Source organism: Typopeltis vanoorti, chromosome 1, assembly GCF_054136105.1.
Source record: "Typopeltis vanoorti isolate ZY-2024b chromosome 1, IOZ_Tvanoo_1.0, whole genome shotgun sequence".
Taxonomy (NCBI): Eukaryota; Metazoa; Arthropoda; class Arachnida; order Uropygi; family Thelyphonidae; genus Typopeltis; species Typopeltis vanoorti.
Window position 1 is genome coordinate 4302112 of NC_143549.1, and position 22081 is coordinate 4324192.

Sequence of the window (22081 nt, forward strand, 5' to 3'; positions counted from 1 at the left end):
TCGTGGTGCACCCTGTTGGGTATCTACCTGGATACTGAACTAACGAGGATGGGCTAGCAATTTGGGATTTAGCCGACCAAATTGTATTCTTATTGGTTAAACCAAAATAAAAAATGATGGTATGACATGACAAAATTTCATGCTAGCTGGAGCGTCCCCCGGTTAAAAAAGGCTCCTATTGTTTTTGCCAGGGAACCAGGCTGAACAGTGAAAAGTCAGCTACTGGAACAAATCTGAAAACAAACCCCAACTCAACATCACCAGAGTTATAGATCGGTACTATCAACATAAGAAGCCTGAATGGCAAAGAAATGGAGCTAGCCGAGGAATTAGATAAGTACCAGATCGACATAATATGGGTGACTGAAACAAAAAAGACAAAAACCGGTGAGATCTTTCTGAGCAATAAATACAAAATGTTATATTCAGGCATGACAATCAAGGAAAAGGAGTAGCCATAGTATTCAACACAAAATACGAGGCTAATCTCCTTGAATGGCAGGCAGTCTCAAGTAGAGTGATGTTGGCAATTATCAGAATGGGGAACTGGACAATGAGACTTATTTGTGCCTATGGTCCCACAGAAGGTTCTACTAAGGTAGAAGTGGAGGAATTTTTTGAGGCTTTAGAAAAAGCAACTGACACAATGAAAAAGGAAAAGTAGGTCCTTGTTGGGGCTCTAAATAGCAGAGTATTAAATGATTGTCAGACACATACAAAAATCTTTTAGGAAAATTTAGAGAAAAGAGCAAAGCTAATAATAATGGCAAATACGTGTTGGATTTCTGCTCAGGACATGGACTGGTTATTACTAACACCATGTTCCAACATAAAAATGTACACAAATTCACATGGAGAGAAGAGGCAAGGAATAAGAAAAGTCTCATTGACTATGTTATTGTTGATAGTAATGTTTTCTCCCTAGTGCAGGGACACTAGAGTGTACAGAGGATTTGAAATTGGAAGTGATCACTATTTAGTCTTGAGCAGGATAAAATTAAATTTCATATTGAAAAGAATAACATGTAAGAAAGTTTTAAAGCGAATAAAAGTTGAGCAGCTCTCAGATGTGAATTGTAGACTAAAATACACAGATTATTGAATAAAAAATGAATGAGTTTGAGAACAAGAATCAAACCTTGGAGATTCGGTGGCAAACTCTGAAGGAAACATTGATTGATTCTGCCAGAGAGGCAGGTGGTGTGGTTGTCTGCAAGGATAAAAAAAGCAGAACTCCCTGGTGGACACAGGAAGTTAAAGAGGCAGTGAAGGAAAAGAAGAAAGCATATCAAAAGGAGTTAGAGATGTTTAACTCCCTGGTGGACACAGGAAGTTAAAGAGGCAGTGAAGGATAAGAAGAAAGCATATCAAAAGGAGTTAGAGATGTTTAACTCCCTGGTGGACACAGGAAGTTAAAGAGGCAGTGAAGGAAAAGAAGAAAGCATATCAAAAGGAGTTAGAGATGATAAAGGTGACATGAAAACGGGAGAAAAAGATATCCTTGATGTATGGAGTAATTACTATGAAAAACTGTTAAATGAAACAAGCAGTGATGACAGCGCAGTGGTAACAAACACTGACCAGGCATTCAGTCAGAAATACATATCCATACTTGAAGTAGAAAAAGCCATTGAAGGCTTCAAATGTGGAAAGGCAGCAGTAGTAGATGATATTTGACCAGAAATGCTGAAGTATGGTGCTATAAGAGTCTTACAGTGGCTGCACTTCATAGTTCAGAAAGCCTGGACAGAGGGACGAATTCCCAATGATTGGAGTAGAGCTGTCATAGTACCCATATATAAAAAGGGAAATAAAACTGAATGTGAGAATTACAGAGGCATTTCCCTACTGAGTGTTCCTGGCAAGATCTATGCAAGTATACTTGAGAAACGGTTGAGAAGAATTGTGGAAGAAAAGCTTGGTGAAGAACAAGCTGGATTCAGGCCAAATAGAGGCTGTCAGGATCAGATTTTCATTTTACGACAAATAGTCGAGAAAGCATGGGAATATAACAGAGATCTGTATTTAAGTTTTGTCGATTTGGAAAAGGCATATGAGAAGCTGCGAAGACAGAAACTATTGAATATGCTACAGTTATATGATGTCAATGGAAAATTATATCAACAAATACTTAGTCTTTATTTGAGTTGTAAGTCAGCAGTTAGAATTGAAGGAAGTACAGGAAGATGGTTTAATGTTAAATCTGGTGTGAGACAAGGATGTACATTATCCCTTCTGTTATTCATTATCTATATCTGTGCTTCCCAAACTTCTGAATGTCAGGGCCCTGTGGAAAATTTAAAATATTTCACGGCCCCCTCGAAAAAAAATAGTAAAATAGACATATATTATATAATATTTATTGTATTTATATTCAATACAAAACATACACAGCGAATATTGCAAAAATCAAATGCAAATATTACATTTTTATCATCTTACATACACATTTGACATGGCACATTATCTTATATTTTTATATAAATAAGATATGATGTTATGTTATTGTGATATAAAATTTTAATGTGATATACAATGGAGTTGACAGAGACTAAAGAGCATAAGCAGGAGTCATGATTTGGATTCATAACTCTCTTTCAAAACAGTTAAAACATTATAAATTATGGAATGAAAGAATAATAGAAGCTAGAATAAAAATAGATAGAGGCTATTTAACAATAATTGGTTTATACGCCCCAGAAGAGGGAAGAGAACAAGATAATATTGATTTTATAATCAGCTACAAAACATATGTAATAAAATAAATAAAAATTATTATGCAATTTTAGCAGGAGACTTAAATGCAAGAATTGGAAACACGAAAATTAATAATAATACAGGAATACACGGAGAACATACTCTAAACAGGAATGGTAAAAAATTGATTGACTTTGTAGTTTATAATAACCTAAAAATAATGAATTCCTTCTATAAACATAAAGACATACATAAATATACTTGGGCAGCAAGAGGATGGAAATCAATATTAGATTACTTTATACCAAATGAAAAGACATCAAAATTTTCACTAGATGTTATAGATGTTAGAGTTCACAGAGGATATGAAATAAGCAGTGACCACTTCCTTGTTAAAATAAAATTAAGATTACCACCTAAATGGCTAAAAGTAACACCTAAAAGTAACAAGAACAGAAAGAAAAATTGAAACATTTGTTTATAAAACTAGACTATTGAATGACACAAATGCATAATGGCTATATGAAGAAAGAATTAACCAATATCTACTAAATAAAATAAAATGAAGAAATAAAATGGGATGATACAATGAAAGAAATAATCAAAAAGAAAATAGAAGCCTATCACAAATGGTTAAGGAGTAAAAGATTAGAAGATGAAATAGAATATAAAAGAATAAGAGCCATAGATAAAAGAGCAGTCAAAAAAAGACAGAGAATCAAAGACAGAGACATCAGAATTTCAGAACACAAGGACTACATCCGGTTTCACCAATACAGCCACTCTGGTCTTGCTGACCATGCTCTGGATACCTGCCATAGAATACGGTGGAAAAAAGCCAGGATAATACACCGTAGCAAATACAGATATGAAAGGCTTTTCATAGAATCAGCTTCAGCCCTAAGAAATGAGCCAAACCTCAACAAATTTGGCTGCATGAGACTTCCTCAAATTTGGGAAACCTACATCAGAAGACCTTCAGCCCAGTCGCCCAAGAATACCAACATTGCCCGCTAGAGGGCACCATCAGGACTTTATGAGAAATAATAGCTTCATTCTTCTTACTCATTTATTGTTTTTGCTGTGCCTGCGTGCACGTATCTTGTACCAAAGTTCTTGAAAATGGCAGCGTGACGTTGCCGAAATATAGAAATATATTAAAATTTATTTTAATGTATATCCTAGTACGTTGTAATTTCCTGAAATAATATAGTGAAAAAAAAAAAAAAGAGAATCATGGAACAAATTTGTTTCTAATTTAGAACATGACTTATATAAAATAAGACCCAATGTATATAAAATTTTTAAACACTTAAATGCAGATACCAAAGAAAACATAAAATTAAACATTGAATTGAAATTAGAAGAATTTCTAAATTACTACACAGAATTGTGGACAGACAAATATTTTAAAAAAGACAACTGGCAAACAATTAATGAAAATGAAAAGGAAATAACTAAAGAATAATTAGAAATCAGCCTGAAAGAAACAAGAAACGGAAAACCACCTGAAGAAGATAAGCTAGGTTCAGAACTATATAAATACGCAGGAACAAGATTCAAAGAAAGACTCTTATTATTTTTAAATAAAATTTATTCAACTGATATCCCCCCAATAGAATGGAAAAAAAGCAATTGTGATTCCTATCTTGAAAAAAGGTAGTAGAGATGACCCTAAAAACTATACAGGTATCAGTATACTAAATTCCTGTTACAAAATATATAGCAGAATCTTAAATAGCAAACTAATGAAATATTCCAAAAACTTTATTTTCGAAGTACAGAATGGATTTAGAAAAGGATGATCATGTATAGATCCTAGATCCAGCCTTTTGCCTAAAATTAATAATAGAGAAAAGAAGAGAATACAATTTAGAAACACCTATTGCATTTATTGACTTTGAAAAAGCATTTGACAATGTTAAAACAAACATATTATTTAACATATTAAAAGAAAGACAAATACCAAATAATATCCTAAAAGCTATCACAAGTATATATGAAAATAATCAAATACAAATAGGATTAAATGACCAGCTATCATATACGAGAGAGATAAACCAAGGGGATGACAGGGATGTCCCCTTTCAGCAACTCTTTTTAATATCTACTTAAATGAAATAATAATAAAATGGAAAAAAAAATTACATCAAGGAATTAAACTTTCTTCTACAGTAAACTTAAACACTCTCCTCTTTGCTGACAACCAAATAATAATTACAAATTCTGAAGATAAACTACAGAAAGCTATTTTACATCTAAATGAGATATCCAAAGATTATGGTATGATAATATCAACAGAAAAATCAAAAACTATCGCCTTTAAAGGACAAGATCCAGCAAGAACTAAAATAGTAATAGATAACAAGATCTTAGAACAGGTGAATTCATTTAATTACCTAGGATGTATGATCACATATGAAAATGAAAAAGATATAAACGTAAAAATTGCAAAATATTTAAAAATAACAGGTGTAATTAACTCGATATTTAAACCAAACCTAGTTCAAAAACAAACCAGACTACAAGTATACAATACATTAGCCCTAACAGTGTTAATGTATGGAAGCAAAATCTGGACAATAAAACAAAAAGACAAACAAAGATTAACAACAGCAGAAATGAAGTTTATGAGAAAAAATGCAAAGTATACCTTATTTGATCACAAAAGAAACGAAGAAATTATGAAAGAATTAAACCAAGAACCAGTAATAGAAAAAATTAAAAAATATAAACGTAAATGGATGGAACACGTTTAAAGAATGAAAACAGAAAGATTACCAAAACAAGCCTTAAAGTACAAGCCATTAGGAAAAAGAAAACCAGGACGTCCTCTTAAACAATTCAAAGATGACCTCTAAGGCCAGAACAGGCTATGCTAGGCCTCAATCCTTGATATGCATGATGATGATGATGATGTTATTGTACATTTGCAGTACAAGCACATGAAACGTAAAACGATTAGTAATAAAGAAAGAATTAAAAACATAGAAGAAGTTTAATAACAATTTAATGTGATGGATGTGTTTCAATACTGCTACACCCATATCAGGTGATATATTTGAAACTGCAATTCTTAGATTTGTGCTTTTAAATGAAACTCATGTGAATAAGCATATATTTACTAATATTCATTAAGCGCCAAAATATGCATGAAGCAAAATTTGTGAACCAACACGAATGTGTGAATTTTTCCATTAAAATATAAAACACACCAAAAAAGAAATAATAAATAATAAAAATTAAATACGTTTCTTTTAAGATAAAAAAAATCTACTTAGTCATAAGAGATTTTAAATTTACGGCCCCAAAGGGAGACACGGCCCACAGTTTGGGAAGTCCTGATCTATATGGATCACATTATGAATGAAAGTGGTATTAAACATGATATCAAAATTGGAGATGTTAATGTCAGCTCTTTGCTCTTTTGACCATGTTATACTTCTAAATAAATCCGCTACAAGTTTGCAAGGTTCCCTGACTAAATTGAATAACTGTTGTAATAGATATGGTAGGAAAGTCAGCAATAAAAAGACAACGAAAATGAAAATAGGTAGAATCGTTGAAAATGTCAACTGCATTGTGAATGGAGAACCTATGGAACAAGTAAAACATTTCAGCTACTGAGGCACGATTTTTGGTGAAGATGGTAAATTAAATATGGAAATAGACAACAGAATCAACAAAGCTGGTATTGTAGGAAGTCAATTGAATAAATTCATATGGAATAAGAGAGAAATTAAATTAGTCGGAACACTAGATTAGCTGTATACAAGACAGTGTTCAAACCAGTTTTAACTTATGGATCTGAGAGCTGGGTCAGAAGTAAAAGACTCGACCAAAGACTAGAGACCGCAGATATGAGACTCCTGAGAAAGATTAGAGGCAAGAACAGATGGCATCAATGGCAATATCATATTAAAACGAGGATATTAGGAAAGAACTTGACATTGTCAGCATCCAGGAATGTGTTAGCAGAGCTAATCTCAGGTGGTATGGTCACTTAAACAGAATGGGCGAGGAAGGATTAGCAAAACAAGTGTTCTCTGCCAGGTTGGCAGCAAAACGACCCAGAGGAAGACCAAGATATAGGTGGATTGATGCGGTACAAAGTGCTTTAGACGATAGAAATATAAGACCTGATAATGTTGGAGTCTTGACAAGTAACAGACTGATTTGGAGGTAAATTGTAGATAGGAAGTTAGTGATGATATCAGTTTGTATGGTGTAGTATTATCATGTCCTGTACACCCCTTGAGGGTACATGGCAGGAATTTGATGATGATGATATAATGTCCCATTGACACCATATAACTGTAGCATTTTGAATTTCAGATCTCTGTCATATTCCCACAATTTCTGATTTATCTGTCGTAAAGTGAAAATCTGATACTGACAGCCTCTATTTGACCTGAATCCCACTTGTTCTTCACGAAGCTTTTTTTACCACAACCCTTCTCAACCGTTTCTCAGGTATACTTGCGTAAATCTTACCAGGAACGCTCAGTAAGGAAATACCTCTATAATTCTCTCATTCAGTTTTATTTCTCTTTTTATAAATGCGTACTATGAGAGCTCTACTCCAATCATCCGGAATTTGTCACTCTCTGCAGGCATTCTGAACTATGCAGTGAAGCCACTGTAAGACTTGTATTCCTTCATATTTGAGCATTTCTGGTCACATATCATCTAGTTACTCCTGCCTTTCCACATTTCAGGCCTTTGATGGCTTTTTCAACTTCAAGTATGGATAATAATCCTGACTGCATTCCTGTTGAGTGTTTTTTACCCTTGTATCACCACCTCTTGTTTCATTTCGCAATTTTTTGAAGTAATTATTCATGCTTAAAGGATATCTTTTTCTCCAGTTTTCATGTCACCTTTATCATCTCTAATTCCTTTTACACCACTCTTTCCTCCATATCTGTGCTTCTTCATCAAACTCCAGAATATCTTGCCACTTTCTTGATATTTATTTTCCATGTTCTTACCAAAGTCTTCCCTTGACTTTTGTTTCGCTAGTTTTGCACAGTGTTTAGCTTTCTTACTTTCGTCTCTATATTCTCTAAGAGCACAAGCTGACTTATTTGCCAGGAAGTTTTGATATGCTTTCTTGTTTTTCTTCATTGCCTCTTTAACTTTCTGTGTCCACAATGGAGTTCTGATTTTTCTATCCCTGCAGACAGCTGCAGCGCATGCCTCTCTGTCTGAATCAATCAGTGTTTTCTTCAGTGTTTGCTACTGAATCTCCAAGGTTTGATTCTTGTTCTCAAACTCTTTCATTTTTTCTTGAATAATGTTTGTGTATTTTAGACTACAGTTCGTATCTGAGAGCAGCTGAAATTTTATTTTCTTTAATACTTTCTTACATGTTTTTCTTTTCAATATGAAATTAAATTTTATTCTGCCCAAGACTAAATGGTGATCACTTCCAATTTCAAATCCTCTGTATACTCTAGTGTCATGCACCAGGGAGAAAACATCACTATCATTAATAACATAGACAATGAGACTTTTCTTATTCCTTGCCTCTTCTCTCCATGTGAATTTGTGCAGATTTTTTTGTTGGAACATTATGTTAGTAATAACCAGTCCATGTCCTGAGCAGAAATCCAACAGGTATTTGCCATTATCATTAGCTTTCCTCTTTTCTCCAAATTTTCCCCAAATATTTTTGTATGTCTGACAATCATTTAATACTCTGCTATTTAGATCCCCAACAAGGACCAACTTTTCCTCTTTCATTGTGTCACTTGCTTTCTCTAAAGCATCAAATATTCCTCCACTTCTACCTTAGTAGAACCTTCTGTGGGACCATAGGCACAAATAAGTCTCAATGTCAAGTTCCCCATTCTGATATTTGCCCACATCACTCTACTTGAGACTGCCTGTCATTCAAGGAGATTAGCCTCGTATTTTGTGTTGAATACTATGGCTACTGCTTCTTTTCTTGATTGTTATTACCTGGATATAACATTTTATATTTATTGCTGAGAAAGATCTCACCAGTTTTTATCTTTTTTTGTTTCAGTCACCCCTATTATGTGGATCTGGTACTTATCCAATTCCTCAGCTAGCTCCATTTCTTTGCCATTCAGGTTTCTTATGTTCATAGTATCAATCCTGAATGCTGGTGATGTTGAGTTGGGGGTGCGTTTTAGGAATTGTTTCAGTAGCTGACTTCTCGCTGTTTGCCCTGGTTCCCTGGCAAAAACAACAGGGGCCTTGTTGAACAAGGCGACACCGCAGCTAGCATGAAATTCCATCATGTTGTACCATCATTTTATATTTTGGTTTAAGCCAATAAGAATACAATTTGGTTGGCTAAATCCCAAAATGCCAGCCCATCCTTGTTCATTCAGTATCCAGGTAGATACCTAACAGGGTGCACCACGAGAAGATGAGGATTGGACATTAAGTCAGAAGCCCGGGTTGGTTCTCCACATTCTTGTAAAGGCTATGTGGAGGTCTCCTTTCAGTTATACAACTTTGACCCTTAAGCACCTCCATGTTTAAATATGATAGTATAAATTTTACCCCAAATACAATGCATAATTCAGGACTAGTCCAGAGGATTAAATTACAGAGTAATGGATCAATGGTCCCACAGTATCCATTTATAAAATGGGAAATAACAGAAAACACCAAGAATACAAGATAATAATAATTATTGTTATTATCCACATGGCACTCCATGTCAAAAGATTCATTGTGGAAAACCCATATCCATTAACAGAATACCTATCACATATTAAACCAAATCACTGTTGGGTGTTCATATCTACCTTTGGCAGTATATCTCACTGATTTACCACTCTCCATGTAAAGAACTTAGAGTGCACACCCATACTAACCACATTCAGACAACTTCCAAGTGAGACCCCCTTGTTTTCCCCTACTTCACATTTTTGAAATTTTTTTTTATGTCAATCTTAGAGAATCCTCCCAATCCTCCCAAAACAACTAGCATGCTTTCGTAACCAACTATCCTTCCAGATATATTATAATTCATAGGTTCCCAAAGTGGGTGGTACCACCCCCCCCCCCCAGTGGGCGCTGAAGCCTTCTGGGGGGGCTATATTGGGATCAGAAGCATTTGGGGACATTCAGGTGGACTAGGGGTCAGTGGTTCTTTATAGAAGAAATTAATTATATATATTTAAAAATTAATTATTTTCGTGATTTTGTGATTAGATAATCATTTAAAATTTAAATATCATCATCATCATCATCAAATTCCTGCCCTATATCATCAAGGGGTGTACAGGATATGATAGTACTACATGAAAAAAATTACATCATTACTAACCTCCTATCTACAATTTTCCTCCAAATCAGTCTGTTACTTGTCAAGACTCCAACATTATCAGATCTCATATTTCTATCGTCTAAGGCACTTTGTACCGCATCAATCCACCTGTATCTTGGTCTTCCTCTGGGTCGTTTTGCTGCCAACCGGGCAGAGAACACTTTTTTGATAATTTTTCTTCGCCCATTCTGTTTAAGTGACCATACCACCTGAGATTAGCTCTGCTAACGCATTCCTGGTTGTTGACAATGTCAAGTTCTTTCCTAATATCCTCATTTTTAATATGATATTGCCATTGATGCCATCTGTTCACGCCTATAATCTTTCTCAGGACTCTCATATTTGCGGTCTCTAGTCTTTGGTCAAGTGTTTTACTTCTGACCCAGTTCTCAGATCCATAAGTTAAAACTGGTTTGAACACTGTCTTGTATACAGCTAATTTAGTGTTCTGACTAATTTCTCTCTTATTCCATATGAATTTATTTAATTGACTTCCTACCATACCAGCTTTGCTGATTCTGTTGGCTATTTCTATATTTATTTTACCATCATTAGTAAAAATCGTGCCTAAATAGCTGAAATGTTTCACTTGTTTCACAGGTTCTCCATTCACAACACAGTTGACATTTTCAATGATTCTGCCTATTTTCATTGTCTTTGTCTTTTTATTGCTGACCTTCATACCATATCTATTACAACAGCTATTCAATTTAGTCAGAGAATCTTGCAGACTTGTAGTGGATTTATTTAGAAGTATAACATCATCTGCATAAAGCAAAGAGCTGACATTAACATCTCCAATTTTGATATCATGTTTAATACCACTTTCCTTCATAATGTGATCCATATAGATAATGAATAACAGAGGGGATAATGTACATCCTTGACTAACACCAGATTTAGCATTAAACCATCTTCCTGTACTTCCTTCAATTCTAACTGCTGACTTACAACTCAAATAAAGACAAAGTATTGCTTGATATAATGCCCCATTGACACCATATAACTGCAGCATATTGAATAACTTCTCTCTTGGCACCTTGTCAAGAGGGAAGTTATTCAATATGTCGCTTTTCCAAATCGACAAAACTTAAATACAGATCTCTGTTATATTCCCATGCTTTCTCGATTATTTCTCGTAAAGTGAAAATCTGATCCTGACAGCCTCTATTTGGCCTGAATCCAGCTTGTTCTTCACCAAGCTTTTTTTCCACAATTCTTCTCAACCGTTTCTCAAGTATACCTGCATAGATCTTGCCAGGAACACTCAGTAGGGAAATGCCTCTGTAATTCTCACATTCAGTTTTATTTGCCTTTTTATATATGGATACTATTAGAGCTCTACTCCAATCATCGGGAATTCATCCCTCTGTCCAGGCTTTCTGAACTATGCAGTGCAGCCACTGTAAGACTCTTATAGCACCATACTTCAGCATTTCTGGTCGAATATCATCTACTCCTGCTGCCTTTCTACATTTCAAGCCTTTAATGGCTTTTTCTACTTCAAGTATGGATATGTATTCCTGAAAGCATGCCTGGTCAGTGTTTGTTACCACTGCACTGTCATCACTGCTTGTTTCATTTAGCAGTTTTTCAAAGTAATTACTCCATACATCAAGGATATCTTTTTCTCCCATTTTCATGTCACCTTTATCATCTCTAATTCCTTTTACAGCACTCTTTCCTCAATTCCTAAGCTTCTTCAACAACCTCCAGAATATTTTGCCACCTTCTTGATATTTATTTTCTATATTCTTGCCAAAGTCCTCCCATGACTTTTGTTTAGCTAGTTTTACACAGTGTTTAGCATTCTTGCATTTGTCTCTGTATTCTCTAAGAGAACAAGCTGACTTATTTGACAGGAACTTTTGATATGCTTTCTTCTTTTCCTTCACTGCCTCTTTAACTTCCTGTGTCCACCAGGGAGTTCTGCTTTTTTTATCCTTGCAGACAACCACACCACCTGCCTCTCTGGCAGAATCAATCAATGTTTCCTTCAGAGTTTGCCACCGAATCTCCAAGGTTTGATTCTTGTTCTCAAACTCATTCATTTTTTATTCAATAATCTGTGTATTTTAGTCTACAATTCACATCTGAGAGCTGCTCAACTTTTATTCGCTTTAAAACTTTCTTACATGTTATTCTTTTCAATATGAAATTTAATTTTATCCTGCTCAAGACTAAATAGTGATCACTTCCAATTTCAAATCCTCTGTACACTCTAGTGTCCTACACCTGTGAGAAAACATCACTATCAACAATCACATAGACACTGAGACTTTTCTTATTCCTTGCCTCTTCTCTCCATGTGAATTTGTGCAGATTTTTATGTTGGAACATGGTGTTAGTAATAACCAGTCCATGTCCTGAGCAGAAATCCAACAGGTATTTGCCATTATTATTAGCTTTGCTCTTTTCTCTAAATTTTCCTAAAAGATTTTTGTATGTGTCTGACAATCATTTAATACTCTGCTATTTAGAGCCCCAACAAGGACCTACTTTTCCTTTTTCATTGTGTCAGTTGCTTTTACTAAAGCATCAAAAAATTCCTCCACTTCTACCTTAGTAGAACCATCTGTGGGACCATAGGCACAAATAAGTCTCATTGTCCAATTCCCCATTCTGATAATTGCCAACATCACTCTACTTGAGACTGCCTGCCATTCAAGGAGATTAGCCTCGTATTTTGTGTTGAATACTATGGTTATTCCTTCTCTTCCTTAATTGTTATTGCCTGGATATAACATTTTGTATTTATTGCTCAGAAAGATCTCACCAGTTTATGTCTTTTTTTGTTTCAGTCACCATACTTATTCTTTATTTGAGTTGTAAGTCAGCAGTTAGAATTGAAGGGAGTATAGGAAGATGGTTTAATGTTAAATCTGGTGTCACAGAAGGATGTACATTATCCCCTCTGTTATTCATTATCTATGTGGATCACAATATGAAGGAAGGTGGTATTATACCTGATATCAAACTTGGAGATGTTAATGTCAGCTTTTTGCTTTATGTGGATAATTATATACTTCTAAACAAATCTGCTACAAAGCTGAAAGATTCCCTGTCTAAAGTGAATAACTGTTCTAATAGATACAGTATGAAGGTTAGCAATAACAAGACATAGTCAGTGGAAGTAGGCAGAAGCATTCAAAATATCAACTTCATTGTGAATGGAGAACCTATTGAACAAGTGAAACTTTTCAGGTACTTAGGCACAATGTTTAGTGAAGATGGTAAATTAAATATGGAAATAGACAACAGAATCAACAAAGATGGTGTGGTAGGAAGTCAACTGAATAAATTTATATGGAATAAGAGAGAAGTTAGTCAAAACACTAAATTCACTGTATACAAGATAGTGTTCAAACCAATTTTAGCTTATGGATCTGATAAGTGGGCCAGAAGTAAAACACTTGACCAAAGACTAGAGACTGCAAATATGAGAGTCCTGAGAAAGATTAGGGGCATAATAAAATGGCATCAATAGGAATATCATATTAAAAACAAGGATATTAGGAAAGAACTTGACATTGTGAGCATCCAGGAATGCTTTTGCAGAGCTAATCTCAGGTGGTATGGTCACTTAAACGGAATGGGCAAGGAAAGATTAGCAAAGGAAATGTTCTCTGCCAGGTTGTTAGGAAAAATGACCCAGAGTAAGACTGAGACAGGTGGATTGATATGGTAAAAAGTGCCTTAGAAGATAGAATTATAAGATCTGCTAATGTTGGAGTCATGACAGACTGATTTGGAGGAAAATTGTAGATAGGACGTTAGTAATGATATAAGTACCTAATATTGATGTAAATATCAATAATGATATTAATAATGATGTAAATATGATCGTACATGTAGTGCTATCATATCCTGTACACTCCTTGAAGGTACATGGCAAAATTTTTCTGATGATGATGATGATGATGATGATAGAATAGATATATTGATTGTGAGGAGAGCACTAAGAAATGTGAGTTGAAGATCTTATTAGATTTGCTGTGAGGAAAGTTGATATATAAATACTTTTAAGCCAATTTGTGTGGATGCAGAGTTATCAATATGTAAAAGATTATTCAAATTAAGTGGATATTGAATCCAACATTATTTCAAAGCCGAATAGAGAAACTACAAGAGTTTCATGCCGAATATAGAAACTACAAGAGTTTCATGCCGAATATAGGAACTATAAATGCTTGGCATTCCCAAGCGTAAGCAAACCTTTCATGACAGGGGCAACTCGTAGTAAAGGTGGAGTAAGCCCAGTTCACTATCCTTAGTATTCCCCATAATATAAAACACATCGCCTAGCAGACATGTATGATGTTATACAATATGGGGGGGAGTCTCTACCCAGACCGATTTCGACCTTTTTTGAATGTTCAAGTACATCTCAAACTCCAAAAAGTCAGCATTGTTCACCTCAGTAACAGGCTCAACCTCCCACTGAGAAGATCTCTCAGAGCTGGTTGTCTCTACACCATGGCAGGCTCACCCCACCACGGAGCAGAGCCGCTCATTTGCTGATATCTCAACCGAGGGGTAACAGCAATAGCCGTCTTCAGTTAACTTCATAGGCTACAGCATTGCCATTCATTACCCCCCCCCCCCCCACCACCACCCAGGACCTGGGTGACAGCAACAGCCGAGCTTCACTTAAAACCTCATGGGTTACTGCATTGCCATTCATCACCCAAGCTTCCAACCAGTTTCGACCTTTGTCGAGGTCTCATCAGTGGGAGCCAGACCCAGATGTAAATTCTCAGGTTGAAGTGATGCAGAACTTATACTTTACTATATGAGTTTGCCAAAAAAGCTGTAACATCTCAAAAGGCACCAAGGATTACTGAAAAAGAAAGCCAAAAGGCTTCACTTCGGTGATGCAAAATTATTCAAATTAAGCAAGTGTTGAATCCAACATTATTTCAAAGCTAAATAAAGAAATTACAAGAGTTTCATGCCGAATATAGAAACTATAAAAGTTTCGGCAGATCCAAGCATAAGCAAACCTTTCATGACAGGAGCAACTCGTAGTAAAGGTGGAGTAAGATCTGATCACTATCCTTAGTATTTCCCATAATTTTCAGTAATCCTTGGTGCCTTTTGTGATGTGACACCTTGTTTGGCAACTCGTATGGTAAAGTATAAGTGCTGCATCACTTCAACCTGATTATTTACAGTTGGGTCTGGCTCCCACTGACGAGACCTCAGCAAAGGTCAAACCTGTCTGGGTAGTGACCCCTCCCTATAATGTATAACATCATACATGTCTGCTAGGAGATGTGTTTTACATTATGGGAAATACTAAGGATAGTGGTCAGAGCTTACTCCACCTTTACTACGAGTTGCTCCTGTCATGAAAGGCTTGCTTACACTTCGATCTGTCAAAACTTTTATAGTTTCTATATTCGGCATGAAACTCTTGTAGTTTCTCTATTTGACTTTGAAATAATGTTGGATTCAATATCTACTTAATTTGAATAATTATGCATCGTGGAAGTGAAGCCTTTTGGCTCTCTTTTTCACTAAAAGATTATATATGTAGCAGATTATATATGTATTACATTGCATTATGTATGGAATGTAATATGTTGCAAGTATGTTGTGGGCATGAAGAGTATAAATGAATTTAAAGCATATGTTGTTGTCTAAGTAAGATTTATTTTAATGAGTCCATGAACTCTATGGAAATCTGTTAGCAATAATAATTATAAATACTTTCAATTTTAATATTGATTGTATATATATGTCTTTATGTATGCAGGTTTTGAAGTGTTGGGTGTATTTGCAAAAAACTGGGATGAAATTGATGAAACTGGATATTGTTCAGTTGATAAAGACAGAGAGGATGCTGAATATTCTTGTAAGAAGATTGGCATACCATTTGTGGAGGTTAACTTTGTGAAAGAATACTGGAATAGAGTATTCTGGTGAGAATTTTTATATTTGTTAAAGTAAAAAAACAAAATAAGAAATAAAAGTGTCATTCAGACAACACACCCTAATATGAAGATTAATATAATATGTTTATTTTCTTTCAGTAGATATAGAAATTGAGCATAGTGCATATCACAAGCAGTGTTATGTGTTTCCTATAGATGTTTGTTATTTTAGTGAATGGTAGTAATATTAGTAATTATTTTTGGTTATATCTTACTTATTTTAAATAATTTTGAGAGAGAGAGAGAGAGAGAGAGTAAAATTTAATAAGGAATATCAATTAAAAAGTTTTATTCATGGCATTGATGTGTACAGGGAAAATGGTGGCCAAGGTCTCCTTGTTCACAGAGTTTATGATGTACTGTGTATTCTATCTATTCATTACCAAGAGTGAACAGGTTAAAGTACAAGTTGGGATGCAAAAGCAAGAATGGATAGAGAGAGAGAGGTGCAAGAAATACAAGTCTTCGGAAGCTAGAAAATTAAATGATGAATATTAATGATTTAAAGAAAGGCAGCAAAGTTCTTCCAGCAAATTTTGAAATAGTAAATGATGGTGCATAAAAGAAGTGGCTAAAAGTAATGTGAGTGATGAAGTGACAGCAAGGGGTGAAATAGAATACTTACATAGCACCCCTTCACAGGACAAAATGAGAGCTAGAGTGAATGGAGAAATTATTATTATTATTATTATTATTATTATTCAGGCCTCCATGGAGTCAAAAGACTCTCATGGGAGGTCCTTCCTAAGAACATAAAGTCTGTCAAGACTCATTGAGGGGAGGTCCCCCCCCTAAGAAACACAAAGTCTATCATACCACTCCTTAAACTCATTGACCGTTCTCGCTCTCACCACTCCATCAGGCAATACATTCCACGGTTCAACCACCCTCCATGCAAAGAAACCGCTCCTCACCCTCTTGCTCACAGTTTCCTTTCGTAACAACTTCCCGGGATGGCCCTTGTTATCACTCCTACTCGCTGTTCAACCAAGCGAAAGAACTCCCCAGTGTCAATCCTGTAACCACCTCTCAACAGTTTAAAAATCTCAATCATATCACCTCTCCCATCCACCAAACTCTGCAGTCCACATTCCCTCAGCCAATCTTCATAACTAACATTGTACAGTCTTGAAACTATTTTTGTTATCTGCCTTTGTACCCTTTCCACAGTTAATTTATCCCCTTCAAATCCTGGGGACCAAATCTGAGAACAATAGTCTGATCAGAGTCTTATACAACAGATTGATAACTCTTTTATCTCTGCAGGTCAGTGTCCTTCTCATTATTGCAGCAATCGTCTGTGCTACCTTCATCACCTTTGCAATATTCCCCCTGAATTTCAGGTTTCTATCAATCATCAACCCCAGATCTCTTGTCACACCTACTTCCTTCAGTATAACTCCTCCCATAGAGTATGCAGCATCCCATTGATGTGTCCCAAACCTCAAGACCTTACATTTTACTTCATTAAACCGACACCCCCATTTATTTGCCCATCTGTGTCTAGCTTATTCAAATCCTCCTGCATGACTACCACATCTGCACTATTACTAATAACCCTTCCCAGCTTCACATCATCCACAAACAACTGAAAAGCCTCCACTCTTAGAGGACATGGGTCATCACTTATCATAAGCAGTACTCCACCACCACGCTTTCTCTTCCGTATTTTTGTATGTACGTGTGCATTCCATTTGGAATGCACACGTACATACAAAGGCAACACAAAACTAAGTGAAACACGTGGACAAAAGATTAGTGTGTTAACTAGGTGGGGGCAGCCAAGGAGATAAACTGATACCTTGATGTATTAGTGTTTTACATATTTTTGGAAATTTTACAGATGCAGGTTTAAATATGAATGCCTTTTTAAAGAAAGTTGCAAAGCTCTTTTGCATCGACCGAATTTGAATCGAAATGACTGTCTCTCTCTCCCAAAAGTTTGGGAGATTCTTATCTTATGCAACCATCAATGAAATAATTATCTTTAAAGAATTATTTAATATTATTTTAATTAATCTTCTGTCACGCAGCAACAATTTAATTGGTGATTCAACGACTGTTCAGTACTTTGTATTCCATTCCTTTAACTGTTTGTTCTACACTGATGATGTACTGTTACTTTCAGTACGAAATATTTGTACCTTTAATTCATTAAAGTTATTACTGTTGGTTTATACGTGTTAAGTTATTAATTTATTATGCAACAGGTACCTCTAAAGATCAGGAGCTTTTGGTATACTTTCTTCTTTTCCAGGACTGCTTCTTTAACTTATCGAGTCCATCATGGTGTTCTTATTTTTTTTTCCCTTGCAGACAACTTTGCCACCTACCTCTCTAGCTGAATCAATCAGTGTCTTCTTCAGAGTTTGCCACTGAGACTCCAAGGTTTGGTTCTTGTTTTCAGTTTGTTTCATTTTTTCTTCAATAATATTTGTATAGCTGAGTCTACAATTTACTTATAAAAACTACTCAACTTTAATTCTTTTTAAAATTTCCTTACGTACTGTTATTTTCAATATGATATCCATTTTTATCTTGCTTAGTACTAAGTAATGATCACTTCTAATTTCAAATCCTCTGTACAGTCTTGTATCCTGAACCAGCCTTATGATATCACTATCAACAACGACATAGTCAATGAGGCTGTTCATATTCTTGTGTCTTCTCTCTATGTGAACTTGTGCACATCTTTATTGTAAAACATGGTGTTAGTAATGACTGGTCCGTGTTCTGAGTAGAAGTCCAGTAAATACTCACCTTTATTATTAGCTGTGCCGTTTTCTCCAAATTTTCCCAAAATGTTTCTATGTACCTGGTGAGATTCATTTAGGATTCTGCTGTTCAGATCTCCAACAAGGATTGCTTTTTCCATTTTCTTTATGTCAGCTGCCTGTTCTAATGACTCAAAAAAACACCTCCTGCTTCCTTGGAAGGAACTTCTGTGGGACCATGTATTAAGGCTTAAATTCTGAGAGAAAGTCGTGATAGAAACTTAATAGAGTGAAACAGCACTGAGAAAGGATTGAAATATTATTTAATTATTCCAATATTTCATCTGAGTCACTGAGATATCATTATGGAGTATAATATGAGATTTGTCACACACACAAAAGCAACAAAAAACTAAATATTGGAAGAATGGAATAATATTTTAATCCTTTCTCACTGCTGTTTCACTCCATTAAGCTTCTAACATGAGTTTCACTCTTATTCTCTCTTTCTCACTTAAGCCTTAACACACGGATTACAATCATTATATTGAAGATATAGTGTGCAAGGTAAAACATTACTGTAAGTTGAAACTTCATTTGTCTAGAGCAGTGGTCACCAAAGTGGTCGATATCGACCCCCAGGGGTCGATATAACATTGTTAGAGGTTGATTCGGACTCAGGGGTTGATAGAAAAATATAAGACATCATTGTATGAGTAATATTTAAGTAATATTAGAGATATTAGAGGGGGAGGGGTGCAATCAATCTTGTGTGGCCACCCCTGGGATAAATGAACGGGTGTACAGAAATGATTATACAAGCTGAATATGATTTCGCATGATTTGAATGGGTTGATACTGACATTATACAAGGGTAATTCTGGGTACAAAAGGCTATTGAAATGCATATATTGTTGCCATAATTAAAGAGGAGGTGTTCAGAGCCCTGTAGCAAAAATTGTATTTTAAGTCAACCAAACTTGGTAAGTACACTGTGGAACAAGCAGTTATTTACAGAAGATAAAAAATAATATAAAATTCTGCCACCAGGGGACATTTGGTGCTATAAGCACATGACATCTGCATAATTTCACTGTTTCTACTGACCAGTTAGTGGATATAAGGAAGAAAAAACAGATTCATGTCGTTCTGATAAGACTGATGTGCTATGGATCTCACCTTTCTGGAATATGTGTTACCATTTAAGTTGTACTGTCAACAGTATGATAACACTAATGTTGCGCTTTGAGAATTCCATCATTTGAAGGATAGGAGAAAGATCCAATGACAATAACAAATCTTATACAAATGATTTTATGATCTGAAAATAGCAGATGTTTAGCAATGAGGCTAGGATAACGCACAAACGGATCATTCCTCAACAATGAGCGAGAGCCATCAATGAGTTTAAGGAGTGGTATGATAGACTTTGTGTTTCCTAGGACGGACCTCCCGCGATGAGTCTTTTGACTCCATGGAGGCCTGAATAATAATAATAATAATAAACTTGACAAAGTTGCAACTGCCATTGTGGATCACAGAATGAATAATGCACAAGGGTCTAGCATTGCTCAGACAATATCAAGGCAGACCTGCAATGCTTAATTCTGTTTTTAAAAATCATGCATCAAATGGGGGGAGATATTGAATTCATGCATCAGCAACTTAGTGCAATGACTGAAGGCTTAGTGATTATTATGGGGGATTTTAATTATGGTGATATCAATTGGAAGGAGGAAATATCACGTAGCAAAAAGGAAATGGAGTTCATACATCTTCTACGAGATAATTACTTGAAACAGCACATAACTGAAGGGACACATGGTGTGAGAGTGTTGGACCTGGTCATTGGTTCAGAGGTTATATGCATAAGTAAGGTGTCCTCGTTACCTCCAGTTGGTGAAAGCGATCATGTGGTATTGACTTGGGAGGTTGCAAAATCTGTGGATTTTTCTATTAAGAAGGGGTATGTACAGAACTACAGGTTAGGCAATTATAACAAGCTTCGGAGTGAGCTTGCAGCCATCCCATGGCAGAACATATTGCAAGGGAAAGATGTTAGCAGTGCTTGGGATAAAATCAGCAGGTATCTGAGGAAAGCAATATCAGATTGTGTCCCCATGGACAGGAGGTCAAACAAGGCAGGCATTAGATGGATGAGCAGTAGTATCAAGCTTGAACTGCAAAAAAAGAAAATGTTATGGAGAATTTACAAGGAGAAAGGCGATCAGGACACCCATGAGCAGTACAAGGCTCAAGCTAGGAAGGTTACCAGCATAGTAAGAAAAGCTAAATCAGATTATGAGAAGACCTTAGCCAAAGAGTTCTTCCGCTATGTGGCAAGTAAGAGGAAGAATGACTTCGGAAGGATAACCTTAGTGGGTGCTGATGGTATTGAGGTGACAAAATCAGATGTAATAGTAGAGTTACTGAGTGATCACTTTTCAAAAGTCTATCACCCAAGTGAGGATATCTCTATACCTGTAGCAATACCTAATATGAGAATTGAAGCTAAAGAATCAGAGGTATTAAATATATTGCAAAACTTAAATGCAAACACTGCGGTAGGCTTAGATGGAATATCAGCTCGGGTGTTGCGTGAATGTGCAAATGAATTGTCAACCCCTCTTACTTGGATATTTAATTTAAGTTTGAACTCTGGTATGGTCCCTAGGGAGTGGAAGTTAGGCAAAGTGGTTCCTTTGCATAAGGGTGGCTCTAAAACTGTGGTATTAAATTACAGACCAATCACCATCTCAAGAGTAGTGGTAAAAGTATTGGAAAAGTTGGTTAAAGACAAAATTCAAGAATGGGTGGATCAGGATATGATACTCTATAGAGGCCAGCATGGTTTTGTTAAAGGTAGATCCTGCCTTAGCAATCTATTAACTATTCATAATAGAATAACATCTGAGTTGGACAAAGGAACTGGCTACACAGTGGTACTTCTGGATTTTGCTAAGGCTTTTGACAGGATACCCCATAGAACACTGTTACGCAAATTGGAGCAGATGGGAATGAATATTAAATTGGTGATATGGATAGGAGAATGGCTCAGGGAGAGATACCATAAGGTGGTGTATGGAGGAGCCGAGTCCAGAATGAGGCAGGTGACCAGTGGTGTGCCTCAGGGCTCTGTGCTTGGGCCAATGTTGTTTAATTTGTATATAAATGATATAGGACATGGCGTAAAGGGAGATATTCAGTTGTTTGCTGATGATGCAAAGTTGTGTAGTGCAATAAAAAATCAAGCTGATGTTGAAAGTTTGCAGGAGGATTTAAATAAGCTGGTAAAATGGGCAAAAGAAAATGGATGTCAGTTCAATGTGGAAAAATGTAAAGTCATGCATTTTGGGATTAAAAGATTACCAGCTGTGTACTACATCGATGGAAAGGTACTCCAAGAGATTGATGCGGCTAGGGAC

At 35.8% G+C, this 22081-nt stretch overlaps 1 protein-coding gene across 1 annotated transcript in view; it reads left to right on the forward strand.

The window, feature by feature from the left end:
- LOC150109757 (mitochondrial tRNA-specific 2-thiouridylase 1) overlaps positions 1-22081 on the forward strand; it is a 274982-nt gene that overhangs the window by 43336 nt on the left and 209565 nt on the right. Inside the window, exon 3 of the mRNA XM_090407894.1 lies at positions 15765-15930. Within this exon, the coding sequence (XP_090264020.1) occupies positions 15765-15930 (166 nt within the window). The remainder of the gene's footprint in view (positions 1-15764; positions 15931-22081) is intronic.